We start from the raw sequence: 23,337 nt of genomic DNA, 5'->3' as shown, positions 1-23,337 counted from the left end.
CACACATTTGGTCAAGTCAGGGTCAGAGTCAGGATTGGTGATTTAGGGTCATAGATTTATAGCCAGAAGGGAGTTCACAAGTCATCTCATCTTTCACATCAGCCTAGGGAGATCTAACAAGCCAACAAGCATTTATTGGGCACCTACTAATTACCTATCAGGTAACTTACACCAGATCACACAGATAGTTAAGGACACAGAATATGAGCCCAGATCCTTGGCTCCAAATCTGTCAGCCTTTCATGACCAACAGCATTGACTTCTTTTGAAAAAGGTGTCCAGGGAACAAGACTAGGAGTTTTGCAGAGAAAAGCTCCAACTTGCTAAAATCCTTCCCCTGGGATTTTGTAAGGCAGTTTGGGTGATACCAAAGGGTCAAAATTTGATTGTTGCCTTCAGCCAAATTGATCATTTTGGATCTTGGTCACAGTTAACACCTCAGAAAAAGAATCTGGATTCTTGAGAGCAGTACCAGCCAGTAACAGATAGATTTCAATTTATGTATATAATTCCTCCAAACACCAATTAATCTCTTAATTTTACACAAAGCACTGATGAACATTTGTACTTCCTCAGCAAATACAAATAACTAAGTTTAGCCTCAAATGTTTTGGAAGGCATCAGTGATTTCAAAGGAATGGGGGAGGTACCTCCTTCTACCAAAGCAGATCAGCACTTTTATCTACAATTAATAAATAGTTCAAGATAGCAAGGTCATGTAGTGGATAAAGTGCTGAACTCAGGAAGACCTGAGTTCAAATCCAGCCTCAGACACTTACTGGTAGTGTGACCCTGTAAAATAAGTCACTTCACCCTGTTTGCCCCAGTTTTCTCATCTGTAAAATGAGCTGGAGAAGGAAATGGCAAACTACTCTTGTACACCTCTGCCAAGAAAACCCCAAATGGCTTCATGAAAAGTGGGATACAATTTAATAAACAACTGAACAAATAGCCTTAAGGAGCTGCTTTGGGCATCAAGGTGCTGAGTGACTTGTCACTCTGTGACTTGCCCTGGGTCACCCAGTCAAGATGTGCCTGAGATGGGATTCGAATCCAGGTCTTTTTGACTCAGAATGGGAAGACTCTACCCATTGGGCTCATCAAAGCAAGATTAATTTAATTTATTAGTTAATTAAATTAGGAAGCTACCAAAATGCCATGCTTTCTTCCTGCCCATCAGGTGAGGTCTCTCCTGCCCTGCCCTTCTCTTTTCTCCGTTGATGGTGGTCTTCCCAGTCACAGTGGCAACATTCCCAAACACTCTTTTTTCTTGTAGAGATGGTCAAGGGAGATCTTAACCCCGAAACGATATTTAACCAAATATGATCTTTTCTTTGTCCAAGATTCCTATAAAAGTCATCTTTTATACTGTTATAAATATATAAAATTATATACAAATATATAAAGTTATACTTTCATCCACTGAAAGAGTGGAGGACTCTGCTAGTTTGAATGTCTCTTTATCTCTCTAGACTAGAAATGGTTCAAAGTTAGTTAAAGTTAAAATAAAAGCATTTCTGATAGAAAGGATATTACTATTTAGTTCTTTAGTGCTCTGCATATTTGTTATAAGGATTTTCTTTTTCTTTCCAATGGGAAGGAGATGGGAGAATGAGAAGTGTTTGTTACTTGAAAGATATATTTGTAAAAAAATTTAAACACTATAAACGTGAGGATTTCTTATTATTGGAATAGAGACCAAGTAGATTTGCCTCTATCTCATGAATACTCACTATCTTTTCAAGGAGAGTAACCTCAGAATAGAGGAGAGAGAACAGGTCAAGCCCAGGAAGGATTGGGCAAAAGCCACCAAATTTCTCCATTCCTTTAAAAACAATAAAAAGACATTCATCTGGCATTTTTACATGAAAGATTTGAAGTCTCTAGCTTGGTCACGACCCAAATTATTCCCTTTTTTTCTATCCAGATTAGTAGAAATCCTCCCCAGATGAATGAAAAAGAGAAAGATGACTTACAGACTCCAGTGAACATTTTTATCATCTGAATGAAATCCCAGTACAACCATGCCCATAACACTTTGTGTAGCAGCTCCACAGATAGGTTTCCACTAAGCGCAGAAGAGGGCACTCAGGATGCCATCGTCCACCCTTGCTTAGTTTTAAACTCACCCCCTCCCACACACACACATAAAGAAACTATTGTGTGGGTGAAGATTTGTTGCATTTCTTTCCACAGCTCTTTAAGAGATGAGAATCCTTCTGGGCAGAGGGACAATTGCTTTGTTGGGGACAGAGGGACATTTCCCAGATGATTAAACAGTTCTGAGCCAAATACAACCTTTCCTCATCCCCTTGCTATTCAAATCACTGATCTCTGAAGGGCCAGATTTGCCAAGCTGTCTTCTCATGGGTAAAGGAACCTGAAAAGTCCTAAGTATTTTATTCATCTTTTGCTCTTATATGGAGTACCTCTTTGTCTTGCCAGGGAGAAGGAAATAGTATATATTTTTAATTCAAATGGAGAAAATTTTAAAGGGAATATTTTCATAGCTCAATTTAGAAGTTTTAAGCCCTATGCATGGCACTCCTGAAAATGGAATCCACACAAAACAAGTTTATGGAGAGCTGCCAATAAGCATTCATCAGGAGAGAACAACTGCTTGGTTATTTGCAGCCTGATAGAAAAGCTGCCAAAACTGCTTCACATGCCCCTGAAAGTGCTGCAGAAACTCCAGTTCCGAAAAGCATTTGTCTCAACATTTGGCTAAATTAGAAGTTTTTCAAATAAGTTCCCATTTAAAAATCCCTCTTTGTGTCCTAAGGGTGTCTCCTTCTTGTCACAGTGATGTCCTTACCCCCACTTAATTTGGAAAACAAAGAAGGCGTAAAGAGACATGGTGTTTTCAAGTCACATTTGGAAGTGTCTCTTGCTAAACCCTGGTCAGAATTAAAATGAATGTTGTAACTTTCGCAGCTTTTCCAATTATTTGCATAGTACTTGAGAATTACTTCTGACTTCAAAAGGGAAGGAAAAACCTGCCGATCCTCCTCTTGGGTTAGTAATATATTTTTTTCTTCGTTTGATCTTTAAGGACAAACAACTTTGTTTTGAGACACCAATAATTCTGTTTGGTGTTGCAGCATCTATAAATGAGACCTTTGTACTGTCCCGCATATGACAAATTCCTATGCGGAAGAAGGGACTTCCACCTCGTGGCTTAGTGTTCTACTCAAAGGTAAAGCAAGGAAAAATACTTTTAACTGCCTTAAACCATAAGCTTCAGTGGTCAAAGAGATCAGGAACCACTAGTTAACCTGTAAGGACAGGGGACCAGCACCAAATTTGGGAATTTAGAAAGGCAATGGGTAAATATACACAAACGACATAAATCTGCATAAGTGTTCTTTTTAATTAATCTGGAAGGGTTAATAAAATATATATGTAAATATATTTCATATGTTTCAAATGAGACATCACTTTTCCAGTTCTCGGAGAAGCTCCCCAAAGTCAGTGATATACCACTTGGCGTTTTCCTTCACTTGTTGCCTAATCACGTTTCCCCCGAAGCCAATGAAAATATCCTAAAAGGGGGAAAAAGGAATCAAAAGCATTAAAAGAAAATTATATGGTCACAGGTGTTGAGCCTGAAAGTATAAATGATCAATTTTGGGTGGTGGGGAGGGAACCACCCACTTGTCCTGAGTCAACAAGCATTTCTTAAGCTCCCACTATGTGCCTGGCACTGTACTAATTAGTAGAAAAGTTAAGAAAAGCAAAAACATGGTACCTACCATGGTCGTGCTTCCATTCTAATGGAGATCTTTCCTCTGAAGCAGATCTTAGAGCCAAGCAAGTAGAATCTTGCTCTCTACCACATCTTGAACTTCCATACTAATCTACCCATTCAGTAAATATCATTCTAGAATCTAACCTTAAGGAGCTTATGATCTAACTGAAAAAGGCACATGAAACAGTAATGTAACAGGAGCAGTAACGAAGTGAACAGAATGCTGTACTGGACACAAAGACCCAGGCTCAAGATCTGGGTAGATCACCTAAGTTCTCTGATCTGTGACAGTGTCCCACACCAACTATCCATTGAGGAATAAATCAGCTGGCAGAAGAAGGAAAACCCTGCTCTGTTAAAATCACAAATCTCTGACCTATTGCCAAGACAGGAGAAGGCCAAGTGCTTAATAATGTGTACAGACAGTTAGAAATTCAAATAAAGAGAGAGGCCAGTGAGGCCTGGAGGAGGTAGGGGAGGAGATCAGTCCAGACTCCTGTTGGCAGCAAGCACTCCACTTCCCAAGGGTGAGGTCCAGCAAGCTCCACACATGATCAGTGGAATGACATTCACTTAGAGAATTCCCACTAATTCATGTTTTCTTAGTTAATTGTCTTTAGGGTAAGAGAAGCAGATTGTAGAACAGTTACGCAATGATTACATGCCAATGTTGATCTCATTAAAAGGCAGCGGAATTCAGGCCAGACATTAGTCCTATGCAGGACTATCAAAGGTCAAGCCTTCATCCTTTCTCTTCTCAGTCAGTAAATCAGGAAAGTGGAAACTGACTCATACTATCAGGTGGAATCAGGCCCAAAGACACCTTTGCTTAATGACTGTTCTGGGAATATACCTGTCTAGGGGGGCTGGTTGGGGTATTTGTTGAGAAGAGCCTGATGTGTCCACACAAAGTGTTTCAATTAAACAAAAGCCATAGTCTTTGAAAGAGGTGAGGTCCCCCCTCTTTCTCTTTGTGTACATATAGTCATGGTGTAAAATACACAATATTCCAAATAGTCCCTTCCCTTTCTTCCCACTCTTGCTGCCTGCAAACTCGGACTGTGCTTTTCCCACCACACCTGCATGACTATCATGGCGGACCAGTTGGACTCCTTGCCTTTGGCCTCTCCCTGAGATACTATTTGTAAAGAGTTTACCACAGTTCCTGGCACACAGTAGGCACTTAATAAATGTTTGTTTCCTTTTTCCTTTCCATTCATCCTTAAATCATGGTTAGATTAATCTTCCCAAAAGCACTGTTTTATCTTTTCTCTCCTTTTTAAAACCAACCAAAGGCTCCCCATTATCTACATGGTCAATGCAATTAAACATTTTCTTAAATGCCGATGCAGTGTCAAGTACTTTGTGGAGGCAATGGTGATGTAAGAGATTAAAAACTATTAATAGTACTTTTTTTTTAAAAGAACACTCAATTTGGAGTCAGAAGATAAAATTCAAACTCTGTGGTTCATCTACAGAATTACTTGAAGCTACTTTTCCAAACTTAGTGTAACTGATAGGATACTGAACTTGGAGTCCAAAGACCAAAGTTCAGATCCTACTTCAAAGGTATCTGGGCCTCAGCTGACCATGACCATGACTCTATGGTCACTCAGTTCTCTTCCCTGACCATTGAAATCTCAGTCATCTTCCAGGCCCCTCCCTGTTAGAGCCATCCTGGCCAACTCCAGGCCAAAATGCTCTCTTGTCCCTCCTCTGAACTGCTAGCACAGTTGGTTTGGGTTCATACTGACCCCTTACATTTCTTTGATTGTACCCTTGTTGAACTTTGTCACGTGTTGGTCTTCTTTCCTCAACTGAACTAGAAGATCCTTGAGGGCAGGCACTGTGCACCATGCACCTCTGTACTACCCCAGAGTCTCTCATGATATGTGCACACTTCTCTCTGCCTTTCCCTAAGTGACAGCTCAGCTACTATTTCCTACATGAAGACTTTCCTCACAATCCTGGCTGGGAAGAGGTCTCATTCACTCTCAGAATAACTTTACCTTATTTTTTCTTTCCTTATTCATGTAGATTTTGTATTTCTGGAGGAAAATTTAAAGTCTGGGTGAGGAGGACCTGGTTCACTTTTGCCTTTGTGTTTGTGGGCTTAGCCTAATACCTGGAAGTTTAATAGGCACTTAGTGAATGAAGTTTGTTTTAGAATTTGATTTCACCCCATTATTGTAAGGTTGTTCAGAGAGGAATGTTGGGAAAGTTCTGCTAGAGTACTCTCTTTATTCTGCCATCTTGGATTCACCCATTAATAATGTTCGTTCAATTGCAGACAGGGATTAGTATCCTCAGAACTTACAGCAGGAGGGCAAGCTTCCATGTCCGTGGCTCCGTCCCCAATCATGACGATTTTCTTAAAATGGAACCGCTCCTTCAGAAGTCCAATCACCTTGCCTTTCCCACCAGACTCAGCAGTTGGTTGGCTCTCATCAAAACCAGCGTATTCACCTAGAGAGAACAGTGATGGTGACAGGGTTAAAGATCCATTCATTCCCTGTTAAGGAACATGCCAGGAGGATGGGCTTGCCAATGAGGTAGAATAAAAATAAACATCTGTGGCTCCCTACTACCTCTAGGTTCAAATGTCAACTCTTCTGTTGAGGATTTTAGGTCCTTCACAGCTTGCCACCATTACATCTTATCAGACTCATTAAACATTTCTTCCTATCATGCATTCTACAATCTAGTCAAATGGGCTTTCTCACTGTCCTACACAAAGGCCTGGCACTTGGAAATGCCTGCCCTCCCCCCTCCCCCATCTCTCAGAATGCTTAGTTTGCTTCAAAGCTAAGATCAATAGTCCACTTCTACACAATAGCCCCACGCCGCAGCTGTTGACACCTTCCACCCATAAATTATCCTCTATGTCTCTGCTTACATATGTTCATGTTATCTTCCCTGTTAGAATGTAATTTCCTTGAGAGCATGGATTGTCTCATTTTTGTATTTGCACCCTCAGTGCCTAACATGGTGCCTAACATATAGTAGGTGCTTAATAAATACTTTTTGACTGATTGGAGAGTAAAAAGAGCAGGAAAGAAGGATTTTAGAGCAAGAGTCCCTAACCCTTCCTGGACTTCTCAGGTAATCCAGGGGGAGCTGATAGTAGGGGAGTACCCAAGGTTTTCACCAAAGGCTAGTTTTACAATCTTGCCAACAGTAGGATTCCCATTTTGTTTTTTGGAAATGTGACATCTTATCACTGCCCATTGACTTTTACAACACCTTCGGCCTAGCCCATTATTGTCAAAGTCCTTGATGACATGTGTATAGACAAAATAAATACCAGTTACCTCCACACATACAAACACAGGTTATAGAGGGGTGACTTTGGAGTCAGGAAGGCTCAGGTTCAAGTTTTGTCTCTGGCTCTATGACCTTGAGCAGGTCACAACTTCTTTGTGCCTCCAGAAAACTCTTAAGACTGCCAAGTCTTAAAAGCAGGTACTGGTCTACTCTGGGGGAAGGAATTTCTTAAGAGATCTTCTTATAGAAAGAGGATCATATGTCTGATCCTCACACACACACACACAAAATACACACACTTACATACTTCCTTCTTCAATACCCCAAGGATCTGTGGTTTCACTGGCGTAAATACTCTCTCCAGCAGTGCAGATATCAACCCCTCAATAATACAGTAAATTGTTTTCAAGAACAGCTATGGCTGAAAAATGTACCACCCTGAGGCTTCTCCAAAGTTAGGCTGATTCCATTTTATTCAAGTCAATCAGAACTAGTTTTTTTTTTTGACATGGTGAACATTTTTTTATGTATTTATTTTTAACATCTGTTTAAAAAAAAATTGATTTCCAAATTTTCTTTTTTCTTTCCACTCCTCTCCTACCCAACTAATTTTGTTCTGAGACCTTTAGAAGTAACCAGACTCATCAGCAGAGTCCTAAGACCAAGGTTAAAAAGAAGAAAATAACTATCAGCCTAGGATCCCCTGAAGCTGGATTTCTTGAAATCATTCAGTTGGCAGACTGTATTTCTGCCATGGACCAGCTAGGGTTCTGAACCTTTTATGTTTTGCTTTTGTGTTTGTTCTAGACTCCTTTGCAGTATCTGGTGAAGACCCTGTTTCAGAACAGAGATTTTAAATGCATAAAATAAAACATATAGCATTACCAAGAAAATCAGTTATGTTGAAATGGTAATCAGGATATATTTTTAAATGACACACACGGACCCCAGGTTAAGACTCCATAACCTAAAGTGAATCAAATGAATGAAAATGCTTGGAAGAAAACTGGACCCCAAACAAGCTTCATGGATCCCTTGGAAATAAGTATTATCTGTGAAAACCTAAAGCATTTAACCAAATACTAATGGATGGACAAAGACAAGATGGTCACCACTGACCTGGGCGCCAATACACAGAGGGTCATAGGGTCATAGACCTAGACATTGAGGGGCTCTTAGAGGCCATTTTGTCCAACCCTCCGTGTTATAGATGAGAAAAATAAAGCCTAGAGAGGTTGTGATTTGCTCTTGTCCTGACATGGATCATAACTGGCAATGACTGGGATGTCTCTAGGACTTTTGGGTGTATAAGCAAAGACTACAAAACCATGGAGAAAAAGATGCTTCCACACTCAATTTTTGTTTCTTAAACTATTACGGCAGCCTGGGCCAATCCCTAGTGTCCCCTTTACCCAGCCTCTATCAGTGAAACTGAAATTGCTAAGAAAGAAGACAGGATCCCAAAGAAATGCTTACCATTGAAATAGAACTTCAACCTATTGGCAAAGACGTTGGTGGCTGGAATATTGAGCTTTGAAGCGACGTGTTCTACGATGCTCCTAAACCCACCAGATATGAGGAAGACCTGGACATTTCGCTGCTGTAAGCAGCTCACCAGCTCCCTGGGGGCAATGGAAATTAAATCAGCAAAGATTTAAGAAGGTAGCCCATGGAAGAGGCCCCAGAAATACACTTTATATCACATACTAGGACCTTTGCTTAGGCTTATGGTTTAATTCTTCTGGTTCAGCTGGAGCAATTCTTAACGACGAGAAAACAAGTTTGTTTTTTTTTAATAAATATTTATGAGACATCTATGGTGTCGTTTTATTTTTGTTGTTCAGACATTTTCAGTTGGGTCTGACTCTGTGCCCCATTTGGGGTTTTCTGGGCAAAGATACTGGAGTGGTTTGCCATTTCCTTCTCCAGCTCATTTTAGAGATGAGGAAATTGAGGCAAACAGGGTTAAGTGACTTGCTTAGGGTCATGTAGCTAGTGTGAGGCTAGATTTGAACTCAGGTCCTCCTGAGTCCAGGAACAGTGCCCTGTGCCAGTCTTTACTTTGCACCAAATAGCATTACTAGTAACAGTATGTACATGAGTGACATATAGGTACAGTTATTTACCTTTCTTATTGATGAACTGGAAAAGACTATCATAAAATGTTTAGCACTGCAGTGCAGGCTGAAAAAGCAGTGGTACCAATCCAATGCATGAAGCATCTTGAGTGTGGGAAACTCCCAGTATGGAAATTCCCTTTCCCAATGAAGAATGAAAAGTCTCTGGCTTTCTAGGGAAATTAAAAGAGGAAATGAGGAAGAAGGAAATGGCAAACCGCTCCAGTATCTTTACCAAGAAAAAATCAAATGGGGTCATGGAGAGCTGGACATGATGACTGCACAACAAGAACAAAAAAAGAGACCCAAGGTTGTGGGATCCCAAGCAAGTTCCCAATCTGCCTCAGTAAAGATATCGTCACCCTCATCATCATTTTCATAAGAACAATGAAATCACAAATGTGACACACAAAAAAGGTGGGGGACCCAGGACCTGAGTTTGAATCCTGCATTTGTCACTTATTACCTGGGTGACTTTATCCATCCCTTCTGCAAAATGGAAGGGGTTGGACAAAATAATAGCAAAGGCCCAGGTTCCAGCTCAAGCCCTGTGATTCTTCTCTAGTATTTTAACTGCACTAATACATTTTAAAAATGTTTTCAAACAAACTCTACTGCAACACGCAACGTCCAGGCCACCAGTCCCTCACCCTCCAGCCTTCTCGTGCGTTCCTTTGTCTTCTGTTCTGGGGAGTACAGGAGTTTCCCACACTGCCCCCTCACCTCCTCCTCACCTTAGAAAACAGTTATTATTTTAACATTATTGACAACAATATCCATTGTGACAGGTTGGTGAAGTGGATAGAAGCTGGCCTCTAAGCAAGGAAGACCTGGGTCTGTGCCATGCCCCTGACACAGCATGGGAGCCTGGGCATGTTACTTCAGAAAACTTAGAGCACAGCACTGAGACAACAGCCTCAGACAGGGTGCTGGCCTGTCCTGGCAGAGGAAGTTCCCTATTCCAATAAAATGACAGGTTCAGTTCCTGTGCTGTCAGCTTTGGTGAGCGGCACAGGCAAGGATGAGCTACCATCTGCCCTGTTGGAAGGAAAGAATGGATTCCCTGCAGTATTGGAGTTATCAATGGCCCTGGGATCTTGTTGGAGGGGTGCCTTCATTAATCAGAAAGCAGTCATGAAATCTCTGTGCCTAATGATGCCCCAGCGCCCCTTTTCTGTAAACTGAGACACAAATCAAGGCTGTTCCATGAAAATAATGATTCACCAGCCTGTGGGAAATTGATTGGTCAGAAATAACTTATTGAATGCTCATCACTACATATGATTCCCTCCAGAGGACCTGTGAGCTTCCTGGCACAGGCACATTTGTGTAAAGTGTTAGTTGTTGTTCAGTCTTTTCAGTCATGTTTGACTCTTCATGACCCCATCTGGGGTTTTCTTGGCAGAGATGCTGGAGTGATTTGCCACTTCCTTCTTCAACTCATTTGACAGATGAGGAAACTGAGGCAAACAGAGTGAAGTGACTCACCCAGGGTCACCCAACTAGTAAGTGACTGAGGCTGGATTTGAACTCAGGCTCTCCTGACTCAAGGTGGCACTCTATGGCGCCACCTAGTCAACCTAAAGTGTCAAGTGAGGAGTATCAATTCTCAGCATAGGATCACAGATTTAGGACTGGAAAGGACCTTCCAGAAGGTATTGAGTCCAATGTTCCCATTTTATGTAGAAGGAAACTAAGCCCAAGAAAGGTGAAGGACTTGTCCAAGGTCACAGTTAGTAACTAGCAGAGCCAGGTTTTGAACCCAGGTCCTCTGACTTCAAAGTGAGCCCTCCCAACATGCCTCCCTTTGCTCTGTCTGGAAGATGGATGCTTGTGGTGAAGCCCTGAGAACAAGGGATTCCTCCTACCTTATCCCTGGTGTGAGGTGTGGAGGGTGGTCTGAGAGGAGTTTCTGCACCTGTTCTCTGGAGGGTTGGATCAGGACTAATCGCTCCGTTAAGGCTGCCTTGAAAGTCACTGCACCACCCATAGCTCTGCGGGTCCTAAAAAGGAGATTCAGCCCATCAATGCCAAGCCATGCCCTTGTCCAGCTATACAGGTACCAAGTGAATGAGGCCACTTCAGGTCAATTGTTAAAGCAATAACTACGAGTCGCACAAACTGATCTACTCTACGTCCTGCACTTGGGCTCTCAGAAGGCCCAGCCAGAGGCCTGAGAAATCCCCACTGACTAAACTGCTCTGTCTTACTTGGGCACTGGCTGCTCAGGAGAGCTAGGGAAGGGTCACACAGGCAAAGTGGTCTTCTATCAAAACAGCTGACAAGCTTTTCCCTGCGTCTGACCTGACGGCGACAGAAGTCCAATCCAGGGTATTATAGAAAGCAGTACAGGAATGCTGAATGATGGAGAGGTGTTCCCTGGAAACTCCACAGTGCTGCAAGGCATTTGGAATGACCCTTGTTTCCAGGGACCCCAAAATGGATAATTATGGAGGCTGAGGGTAACAGGTCCTTTAGAGGTCCTAGAGAAAACTGCCACAACCTGGGAAGGAAGGTGGCTCTCTGAGTGAGAGAGTTTACCAATCTGTCTGAATATTCTGACAAGAATGTGCATCATCTCCTGAATCAGGACTGTACTGTGGGCAGACTGCTGACTCCAGCCCTTTCCTCAACATAACCTAACTCTGAAGAGCACCCAGCAGTTGTTGGGTTTGTGTAGGTACACATAGATTCAGCCCCCAGAAAAGTCACTACTTCAGAGATGGGAAAATGGAGGTAAGCCAAGGAGCCCTGTCCATGTGGGTAAGCCCAGGTGGGAAGCTGGTGCACTTTGACCCCTGCTCTAGCCTCCCCTAGTGAGTCTCAGCTGACCAAAGAGAGTCCCAGTGTTTAATGATTCATACATTTCTGACACAGCATCCCCAACACCGCAGAACTTGGCCAGCTCATCAATTCCTTCTTCTCTGATGACTGTACTGTCAACATCGAAGCAGACAGCATCGGCAGAGCGGAAAATTTCCCTCAGCTCCGAGTGGGAGACCATGATTCAAGGAATTCTCCTTCTGCAAGACAAAACAAGGATGAGAGATATAAGGCAATTTGATTCAAACCAATAGGGTCTACTATGCGCAAAGCACCATGCTAAGATACTAGAGATACAAAACTTGAAAAAAAGAAAAACAAGAAGATGGTGCAGTGCAAAGAGTGACAGTCCAGGAGTCAGGAAGACCTGAGTTCAAATCCAGCCTCAGACACTTATTAGCTGTGTGACCCTGGGCAAGTCATTTAACTTCTGTCTGCCTCAGTTTTCTCAACTTCCCAGAGACCAAGAGAAATCACCTGCTGTTGTGAGGATCAAGTGAGATAATATTTGTAAAGTGCTTAGCACATAGTAAACACTACACAAACGTTAGCTATTATTATTTTTGGAGCCCTGATCTGATCCTTCATTAGGACGGTGCAATTAGGCACACACCAAGTATTCCTAATGAGTCTCCTTTTAAATGCAGTCACTAGTTTTGAAAGGGCTAACTCTGAAATGGATTTCAACCATAAGTAATATTATTGGCAGTAGGGTGATCAGGCTCAAGGCTTCTTTTTTAAATTTCAAAGCTCTTAAAGGATTTTTTGCCAAGAAGGCATTATGGTGTCTTGTGCTAATTTTTGTTCCTCTACAGTCTGAAGGAACAGAATTTCCAGGAACTTTGGAATAAAGGTTGCTGTGTAGTCTCGCTACAAGATGCCACAAAGTCGTGGGTAACTGTGACAATCATTTTCACATCTCATCTTGCTGTAGAGTATCTTCAGGTTGGGGCATGTGATTTGGTGCCTGTTGCCCACACCTGTTTCCTGCGGCGCCTGGGGGTTGGCATTCATAATGCCAAGAGGTGGAGGCTGTGGTTCAGAGATCCCATCTCTCTCTGTACCAAGCCTGGCACAAAATTAGATCCACAGTCATTTGCTCAAGGTTTTGGCTTCACTTTTTTGTGTAGGTGGAAAATCCTGCAAGACCTGAAAGTTCAGCAAGGGGAGATTGTGACTTACTGTGGGAGAGAACTTAAATGAGATGATGAGGACCAGCTAGGATCATAGCAAAGAAAGCTGTGCTCTGAATGGGCAGGCCTAGGACCCAAAAACTGCAAATCTTCAACCCAAAGAAGCCTTATAAAACAGGCGATCTGGCTAAGCCTAAACGGGAGGATTTGAGCAGGAAAGGGGCTGGACAGTCCAGGACTGTTTGCATTGTTATCTTATCTATAGCTCTGGTCCATCCTGGACTCTGGAAGCTGGGTCTGAGTGCCAAAACTGAGGTCCCCCAATGTGACAGCATCTTACTGCCTCTGTCCCCCATCACCAACACCCTGATCAGGCTGGGATTTGGGGCAGATTTTGGCATCCGTGACTGAGAATGCAGCAGTCATCCTAACAGCCTAGAATTCCTCCTGCAAAACATTTCCCCAAACTCACAAGTTCTTGGGACAAAGTCTTTCTTAATGCTAGAGGCTAGGCTGCTGGGTGGCACAGTGGTTAAAGTGTTGGACTGAGTCAGGAAAACCTGAGTTAAAACCCTGCCTCAGATACCAGATGTGAGACCCTAGGCAAGTCACTTAACCTCTTCCAGCCTCAGTTTCTCCACCTAGCAAATGGGGGTAATAACAAGAACCCACTTCACAGAGTTGTGAGGATTGAATAACATATGTACACCTAGAACAGGAAATTTCATTTAAAACAAATACAGATATATATATCCAAATCTTCATGACTTCATTACACCATAATAATACCTACTTGGTACAAAAGTCTTTAAGAGCTTCAGAAATTAACTGGCAAGGATACTGCAGTGGTTTGCCATTTCCTTCTCCAGATCATTTTACAAACGAGGAAACTGAGGCAAATAGGGCTAAGTGACTTGCACAGGCGTGACACAGCTAGTCAGGGTCTGAGGCCAGATTTGAACTCAGGTTCTCCTGACTCCAGGGCCAGCATTCTATCTCCTGACTACCTAGTATCCTCAGGATAAAAAAAAATTCACACAAATCATCAGAATTTCTTTATATTGCCAATCATACATAGCAGAAAGAAATAGAAAGGGAAATTCCGTTTAAAATAACTTCAGACAATATGAAATTCTCAGGAGAACATGTATGGTGCTTTACAAACCTTAAGGCATTATATAAACATTATTATACTTATACAATTTGTATATTTTATAGCATATTTGTATTTAAATATTTCACATGTTATATGTTATTGTATGTATACATTATGATGTAGCGGTTTTTCCCTCCAGTAATGCTAACTCCTATCCATTCCTGCCCATTCCATGTGACTCTCATGCATGCCTTCTCAAAAATACACCATAAGCCTTCCTCATTTTGCCTTCGTATTGGTGGCTACCAGTGGAGCACACGCTCTGTGTGTCAGCTGCCCCTTGCCCTCGCTCTCCGGCTGGCTCATTTCTCCAAGGGCAATACCACTGCTCACTCCTCTGTGACTCCTCTTGTATCACACGTGGCCACCGGCTCATATCTGGCATGTGCTTTTCTATTGCCCTTTGGCCTACAGTGTGGGCATGTAAATTGGAGCCACCCATCTTGAAGGTGGTAGAGACCAAGAGAAATCACCTGCATCTTACCGTTAGGCAGGTATGACATTATTCTCATTTCATAGCTGAGACCCAGAAAAAGGGAGGTAGGTCAGTGACTTGCTAAGATCACTTAGCTGGTAATTGTTAGAGGGAAGACCAGAACCCCAGATCTGCGAGTGTCAACAGAAGAGACACAAGAGAGAAGACAGGTGAGTGGTTTTTGAGAAGCAGCACAGGCCTATGTACTAAGAAGGGTCTGAAGGAGACCACAACAGTGGACAAACTTGCACTTTTTATAGAAGCAAGAACTAGAAGGTTAAAATAGCACTGGAAAATCACTGGGCCATGAGAAATGGGGCAGGGGATGGTTTCAGAGAAACCTGGAAAGACTTCTACCAGAAGAACAATTCACACAAAAACAACATTGTGAAAAGCAACAGCTTGGAAAGTTGTAAGAATTCTGATCAATGAAATGACCAGTCAGGATTGCAGAGGACCAGTGATGAAGCTTGTTACCCACTTCCTGCCAGAGAGGGGTTGTAGAAAGAGACATATATTTGGGGGCATAGTCCAATTCAGAGATTTGTTCTTTTTGTTTAAAAAAAAATAGTTGGAGCAGGGGAAGGAGAGAAAATCAATTTTTATTTATTAAAAAAGTAAAATTTAATTTAAAAAATAGATGGAAAATATGATAGTTAAGTAGCCCAAAATTTTATGCAGCTCTCTCAATTGCCATGACATAGTGCTCCTTGGGAAACACAAGGCGTATGATACATGGGCAAAGAAAGAAGTCAAAAAACCACTTGAGATAGTCAGGCTGTCCTTGAGAAATAAGCAGCCGCACTGGGATTAATATATAATCCAGTTCCAGTCAGAGCTAAAGGGCTTTGAGAAGGTGGTGTGACTCACTCTTTTTGTGACTATAGAAGCATGAGACTGCTGCCACCATGGTCCTGGGTACAATGGCATCCACCTCACCGAGTCCCTCTTAAGGAGGAAGAGAAGGTTATGAATAATTAAGTGCTAGGGCATGACTGACCATCACTCTAAAAACAAGTCCAATATTGGACCACCAAATGGAATGGCTGGGGATTGGGGGAGGAAAAATGACCACAGACATGGGTGGCAGAAACTGACACCTGAGTTACTATTATCAAGAAAGCTAAGGGTGCAGAAGCAAAGCAGAAGTTGAGGTATACTGAGGCAGCGGACCACAGTGGGATAAGGCAGCATGCACTGCCAGACATATTCAGTGGGTGGACTTGGTTTTTGCTTATCTATATTCCTTTGCTACAAGAGAGGGTCTTAAGAGGCCATCACTGGCCATCGAGAACAGCATAAAAAGCACAAAAAGAAAAGAAAACTTAAAAAAAAAGTACTAGAATAGAATCTAGGACTGGTCCCAAACTAGTCCCAGCTCCATCATCTACTAGCTATAGGACTTTGGGAGTATCCTGTAATCCTTACGAGCCTATCTTTCCTCCTTTGTAAAATGGGAATGACCACACCTCTTTGTTGCAAAGATCATATTCGATAATCTACACGAAAATCACTTGGTTGAGTGGAAACCACTACATGTTTTTATTAGATCATTATATCTTTGTTGAGATCTCCAATACCTATAAAAAGCCTCATTAATCTCTATTCCCAGAGGCCATGGACAGTTCAGTGCTCACCAGAAACCCTTAAAACACATCAGATGTTGTCCATGTGGGAATTCCCTCTACCTACACAGAGTTTAAGCCTCCACTGAAATCTTAGAAAGCTGCTTGAGACTCCAAGACATTAAGGGACTCACCCATGGTCATGCAACTGTAGTGTCAGAGGTAAGATTTGAATCCATGTCTTTTACATGGCTCAGTGCATAGAGTGCTGGGTCTGGAGTCAGGAAGACTCATCTTTCTGAGCTCAAATCCTGCCTCAGACATTTGCTAGCTGGGTGACCTTGGGCAAGTCACTTAACCTTGTTTGCCTCAGTTTCTTCATCTGTAAAATGAGCTGGAGAAAGAAATGTCAAATCACTTCAGGATCTTTGCCAAAAAAATCCCAAATGGTGTCACAAAGAGACAGACATGACCAAACAACAACTTTTTCCGATTCCACTCTATCTGTTATACCATAGTGCTAGTGTACATACTAATGGCCTGTCAACGACACAGACCCAACAGCCTCATTTTACAGAGGAAGAAACTGAGGCACAGAGAGGCTAGCTGGTTTGTCTGAAGTTTTCGTTAGTGACAAAGATTTTTGATCCCACTCTCCAGTCTTTGGGATTCTTGGCTCACAGCTGAAGACCTCATCCCAGATCCCATTTCTCCAAAGTCTTCCCACTCACATTTCTGCTTGCCTAGTGCCATACTCGACTGCTCCCTGTTTCCCAGCCTGGGAAAAGCAATCCCAGTTGAAATTCTAGGCCAAGAAACTGTGGGTGTTTTTCCCCCTGGGGCATGAGTGGGCTCCCAATACTGCAAGGGGATGACTCAGGGAAATAGATAAGATCCCAGTTGTGGTGGGGAAAGGGAGAAGGCACAGGTAAAGGAAGTAATGTTTTCCAGTGGAAAAAGCACTATCTCTGGAGTCAGAGGATTTGGGTTCAAATCCTCTCTCTGAACTTGGATATGTCACTCGAACTCCTGGGAACTCAGTTTCCCCATATCTAAAACAAGTTTGATTTTGATGGCCTCTGAGGTCCCTTTGCAGCTCTTGATTTAAGAGTTTATGAATGGATTCTGGATCTCTGACATCTACAAGGAAGCCTTGGGGGGAGGCTTGAATGGAAAGATGGGAAGGGGGCTGGAAAAATGGAAAGCAGTCAGTAGGTAGACTTTTGTTTGGACAGGGCAGACTAGGTCTCACAGCCAAAAGCTAAAACACACATGGACACATGCTTCCTCACTCCCAGCAGCTCTCAAGAATAAGCCATTCCCAGGAATAAGCCACTCCCATGTGGAGGCAGCCTCTAGTTTACCTTCCAGATCAAAGAGACTACTGACTGGTCCTTGTGGAGCAGCCTCCCCATGCACCTCCTCACCCTTGCTCCCTTCAAAAATGAAAGCAGATTTGTCTTTTAGAGGCAGGTGTGGTGCAATATGAGGAGTAAGACATGATCTCCTTATGCACTCCTTGATCCTAGACAGTGGTAACCCTCTGAAAGGTATTCCAATGACTGCAACTCACATAAAATGTGTCACACAACCATCCTCTTCATGTCATTATTGCTCTTATTTTTGCTGTGGTGGTTCAACTGAGTCTGACTCTTTGTGATCCCAATTGGAATATCTTGGCAAAGATAATGGAGGGGTTTGCCATTTTCTTTTCCAGCTTATTTGACAGATGAGGAAACTGAGGCAAACAGGATTAAGTGACTTGCCCACGGTCACACAGATAGTAAGTATCTGAGGCTGGATTTGAACTAGGGCCAGCACTCTATCTACTGGCCACCTAGCTGACAGTTATCATTTTTTTGGACACAGATATTTCTTGGTTGAGTTAAGGGATCAGCCACTATTCTAGAGCATATAGTGCTCAAACCTGGGCGATATTTGAAAAGCCAGAAGAGGTAGAGGCTGCCAGACTCACGTGTCTCCAGTGCTGAATTCTAAAGGTTTCGCTGTCCACGGCTAGCTCTATCTCTGACAGGGTGGTATCCAAATTCCAACTCCAAACGTCTCTATGAAAGACCTTCTGAGTTCTCCAAACACAAATACAGTCTGGAAAGAGATCACAAAGAAAGTGCAGTCATGATGAGCAAAGGAAGGAACAAAAAACAGGGATTCCCTCTCTTTGTGACCTCTGGTTATCTATTTCTCAATCAACATGCATTGATTAAGCACTCCCTAGGTGCCAGACATTTTGTGAAGTGAGGATGCAAAGAGAAAAGTCAGAAGAGTGCTCTCCTGCAGGGACTTTAGGTTCTAATGGGAGAAACAACATGTAAATAATTAGACTTGCTAGATGCATGCAGAGGGGATAGAAAGGCATGGCAGCTTGGGGGGCTGAGAAAGGCCTCCTACAAATGGAACCTGAACTGAGTCTTGAATGAAGCCAGAGAAACTAAAGAGGAGACGTATGCCAAGCACAGGGAACAGAGAGGACAAAGGTCTGGAGTCCGGAGATAGAGTGTCCTATGTGAAACTGGATTCATCATCATAGAGTGCATAGAGAAAAGTGGAAGAAGGCTGGAAAGCTAAGAAGGGGCCAGATTGTGAAGAATTTTAAATGACTTCCTATTTTATTCTAGAAGTAAGAGGGAACCATTGGAATTTATTGATGGGGATAGGGTGTTAGAAACATCAATTTGATGCATGAGGATGGACTGGAATGTGGAGAGATATGAGGCAGGGACACCAATTAAAAGACTACTATGATAGTCCAGTCAAGAGAGAGAAGGGGATGGAGAGAAGAGCTGAGATCTGGATGTGGGGGATGAGAGAGAGTGAGAAGTTGAGGATGACACCAAGATTCTTGTCCAAGAGGCAATCAACAGGGTACAGGTGCTTCTTTTGGTTAAAAAAAATAAAAAGAAATCTTCTCTAATTGGCCAGATTACTCAGGCTTGCCTAGTCAAACACACCCTATCTCCTTCAAATATTTGGCTAAGGCTCACGAGCTACAAAGATGGAGCATGTCCTGTTCTGTTGCTTCAACCCTGCAAGAACCCTGGCTGTAACCCTGAGAGTAGTCTGTACCTGATGAGCAGGTTACAAAGGGAGAAGATGGGAAGGAGGGTCACTGAGAAAAGAGGATGGGAAGGAAGGAAAGGACATTCATGTGTGTTAAACAGACTCCAAAAACAAGAAATGAGAGTGGAGAAAGACTCTGTTTCCATTTGAAATGAGAAAAGAAATTTAGTGGAATTCCAAAGAAGAAGCAGATCTTGGAGTCTGGGAAAGAGCCTGTTGCACAAACAAAAGGAAGTCGAGTCAGCAGCTGAGAGTTATAATGTGAGAGCCTAATGAAAGATGAAAATACAAGAGAAAAGGATAAATATGGTGAGACACATTGAGAAGGTAAAACAAAGAGCAAGGACAGGAGACATCACATAAGAAAAGTCAAGGGGAGACAGAGAGGGAAAAAGCAAGAGGGAAGGAACAGAGAGGGAGAAAAGAAAAGGTATAGAGGAGGGAGGAAAGGAAGGTGGAAAGAGAGAAAAAGGGAAAGGGGAAAAGAGAGGGGAAAGGAAAAGGAAGTAAAAGACAAAAAGAAAGAAAAAACAAAGGAAGACAACTCAATAATCCAATAAATACAACTTTTTGAGCCCAGAGAACCCCTCATACATTTCAGTACTGTAAAGTGTGTGTCAACTATGGGGCAGTAAGACTGTTCTCTAGAGGAGGAAAGCAATGGTTAAGATCCAGTTGGAGGGACATGGATGGGGGGTGGAAAATTGTACAGTTAGGATGGACTCCAGCTCTCTCACTATCCAGAAGTCTCAGGGGAGGAGCCACAAGTAGAAAGAGAATGGAGGCGAGGGTATGGTGTAAACCATAACCCTTATTAGAGGAGCCCATGAGTTGCTATGTCAAAATATTCTTGGACTGATTGGCCAGCCCTCAGGGGATGGGACTCTCTAAACTTGAGCCAGGTTGGTCCAATGGGCCCACATGCTTTGTACCAGCTTAGTAGAACTTATCCACAGTTACGCAATGCTGGCATAGCTTTTGAGAATTCCAGGTGGCTTTTGTCAAGATAAAGCATCAGAGTAGAGGAAGGAGAGCATAGAATTTAGGGTTTGAGGGGGCTTCAGAAAGCATCATCTGACAGCTGAATAGAAGACCCAAGCCCACATACATGGAATTTTCCAGAATAACAACAACAACCCCTGGCATTTACAAAAGGTTTACAAAGGAATTATCATTTGAACCTCATAATAATCCTGTGACATAGCTACTATAGGCTGCTCTTGGGAAAAGACTGGTTAGAATCTGTGATTTCATCAGTTTAGGGAACTTCCAGTATACAAATTCCCTCCACAATGCAGACAAGCAACTCACCCCATAGGTCAGGAAGACAGGGTCACAGGTTTAGAGATGGAAAAGTCAACCTGAAGGTCAACTATTCCAACTACCCCATTTCATAGATGGGAAAATGGAGGTCCACACAGCTTATGTGATTTGCCCAGTATCAAACAGGTGACATTCAGTATTCAAACCCAGGACCTTCTACTCCAAAACCAATGTTCCTTTTACTTGACCACTCTGCCTAGAAACATTGAGAGATTAAGTGATTTGCCCAGGGTAACAGAGTTGATGTGTTTCTACCAGGGCTTGAACCCAGGTAGGTCTTCCTGACTCCACTCTACACAATGCCTTCCCCCTTCACTACTAAGGCAAGGTGGAGAGGGATGGAGGCTCAGCCTGATAGATGATAGTCAACTATAAGAGAACAAAGTGTACCAAAAGGGACACCCCCATGCCTATGATCCTGCCCTTCCTTCCAATTGGCTGAACAGGAGCCCTTCCTCATGTGGGTTGGGCTTGGAGCTCTGAAAAGCTGCCAATAACAGCACCTACCTCCAAGAACTGTTGTCAGGATCAACTGAGATATTTGTGGAGCAGTGTGCAAAATTTAAAATGTTATGTTATCAATGGCCAAACTTGGAGTAAGGAATAGCTGAGTTCCCATCCTTTCCCTGATTTAGGCAGGTTACTTCATCTCTTTGTGGCTCAGGCAAAAAACTAAAATTTATCTACTGAGTCACACAGATCTATTTTGGAATCTGCTTCAGTAGAGAGCATTCTCCATGCTGCAGCTAACTACCTAAGAAGTGGCTTTAAAGGAGGCTGCCCAGGGAGGGCTGATCCCATAGCTAATAAATGCTTACTGATTGATTGATTGATTGTATTATCCAAACGCTTCAAAAAGCAGCATTAGGACTTTCCAGGAACAGTCCAGAGGTCAGTGTGCTGTAACAGAAATGGCTGAAAACTACAAGTCAGAAAACCTAAGCTCTCCTGGTGGGATTGTTTTGTTTTTGCTTTTTTTTTTTTTTTTTTTTTACTCCTGAGCATTAATTTTGAAAGCATATCCAGTGGGGTGAAGGTGGGGAGAAAACATAATATTTGAATTTTTCTGAATTGAGGAATCGAACCCTCTGAAATGCTGGTGTAGTCCTTGAAAAGCTTCCTGGGTCTTCAACCATGGCAAGAGAATATAAACTCCTTGCGGGCGGGGTGTTTTGCTTTTGTCACAGTAAATATTTAGCTAGAGTATTATATTTAACCAAGGGCTTGGGAGATCTTAGAGCTGCCTGGAGAAGTATACAAAGCAAAGGACATACCAGTGCTGCAGGTGTTACTCAACCCCAGCATAACTACCCAGAAGTTTTTCAGAAGCTCCCAAGGCATTAAGGAAACACTCAACCCACAACAAGCACCCTTTTAGTTTTTTCCTAGTTCACAGACGGAGTAACCACTTTGCAGACAAGAAAATGGGCACCATTTTCTTGGTTTAGGTGACTTTTTCTGATCAATCACACAGCTAATATTAAAGGAAGAATTTGAACCTAAATCTTCCATGCAAGACCCCATACCCAGCACCTTGCTGTGTCTCAGTTTGCCTGAGGGCTTCGAACTGTATAGGACTCTTCATTATTATTTTTGGTCCATATCTACAATATGTTAGAGAGATTAAGTGACTCGTTCTGGGACACCCGCTAATTTGTGTCAGAGGAAGAGCCTAAACTCAGGTCTTCCGGACTCCACAGCTAGCCTTCTTTCTGCTGTAAACTTCTCCTATTATGACAATGAAAACAAATCAAGAATTGTAATAAAATACACAGTGTTGATCTAAATTCTTCTTTGACTTTCATATAACATTCATCAATCCACAAGTATTCCTGCCCCAGATATAAGTAAAGAAAAAAAGAGAGAATGCTATTTATTCATTGAATGAATGAATGATCAACCCCCCTCCCCCATTGAATTTTTGTACTAATGGACAGAAATATTAAAACTACTTTTAAGATACTAATAGGATGGGAGGAGAGGATCCAAGGTATTAAAATACCAGCGTGTTAGCACCAAACTCTAGGGATTTTACACCCCATAGTGGGCTGATGGATCTCCCACATAGGATTGCATCATTCATTCATCCTGAAATTAACAAGCACACAGAGTGAGGAGAACCAAGCTGGAGAAAGCAGGAGATCCATTCAGGAATGGAGGAGATCCTGAATGTTCAGGCACTGCCCCTCCTTCTGGCTCTACAGAATTAAGGGATCCAGTTTCAGAGCTAGGTAGATCTGAGTGCATGAGGGCAGTCCGGTGTCCTGTAAGAGATCAGTACATGCTTGCAGACTTACAGAGTACAGAAGCCCCTATGGGAATCCTTCCGGCTGCAGCGGAATGAAGGTCCAGTCTGGGCTTCCAGTCACATGCCAGGGATCCGAAGAAGATGACCCTTCTAGGAGAAAGCCGACTTTAATAAATGCTCATTTCAGATCTGCTGAGCAAGCTTGGGGGACTTTTCCAAAATGCTTCCCTAAACTAAACCCGGCAGGACCTCCCCGTTCGGAAACCTGTTTAGAAGAGAGCCGTAGCCCTGCCTCCTGGAAGGTGTGGCTCCCTCAGCACCACCCTGCTCCTTCTCCTGTTGGTCGGGCAGGACCAGCAGACAGGGCTGTGCAGTATTCTTTCCCCAAAGTCATAAACAGCATGGTT

General features: G+C 42.7%; 1 protein-coding gene across 1 annotated transcript; it reads right to left on the bottom strand.

Moving 5' to 3' along the window:
• Window positions 1–3,350: 3,350 nt before the first annotated feature.
• On the bottom strand, window positions 3,351–23,226 carry PSPH (phosphoserine phosphatase). The gene is made up of 7 exons (XM_072640094.1): window positions 22,980–23,226; window positions 18,257–18,387; window positions 11,994–12,152; window positions 10,998–11,132; window positions 8,489–8,634; window positions 6,066–6,214; window positions 3,351–3,542 (listed from the first exon to the last, which is right to left on the bottom strand). The coding sequence occupies exons 3-7, from the start codon at window positions 12,131–12,133 to the stop codon at window positions 3,435–3,437; spliced, it is 678 nt and encodes a 225-aa protein (XP_072496195.1). The 5' UTR covers window positions 12,134–12,152; window positions 18,257–18,387; window positions 22,980–23,226; the 3' UTR covers window positions 3,351–3,434.
• Between the last annotated feature and the right edge of the window lie 111 nt (window positions 23,227–23,337).

This window comes from Notamacropus eugenii, chromosome 2, assembly GCF_028372415.1.
Source record: "Notamacropus eugenii isolate mMacEug1 chromosome 2, mMacEug1.pri_v2, whole genome shotgun sequence".
NCBI lineage: Eukaryota > Metazoa > Chordata > Mammalia > Diprotodontia > Macropodidae > Notamacropus > Notamacropus eugenii.
The sequence above is the reverse complement of the archived record's forward strand: the minus strand, read 5'-3'. Positions and strand labels throughout refer to the sequence as shown.

What these genes read in the sequence shown, in the direction of transcription:
- PSPH (XM_072640094.1), bottom strand. Translation starts at nt 12,133, where the DNA reads ATGGTCTCCCACTCGGAGCTGAGGGAAATTTTCCGCTCTGCCGATGCT. An exon ending in GGGGATGCTGTGTCAGAAAT is followed by an intron (nt 11,133 to 11,993) that starts GTATGAATCATT and finishes TCTCCTTTTTAG; the next exon opens with GACCCGCAGAGCTATGGGTG. An exon ending in TGGAAGCTTGCCCTCCTGCT is followed by an intron (nt 3,543 to 6,065) that starts GTAAGTTCTGAG and finishes TCCCCCTTTTAG; the next exon opens with GATATTTTCATTGGCTTCGG.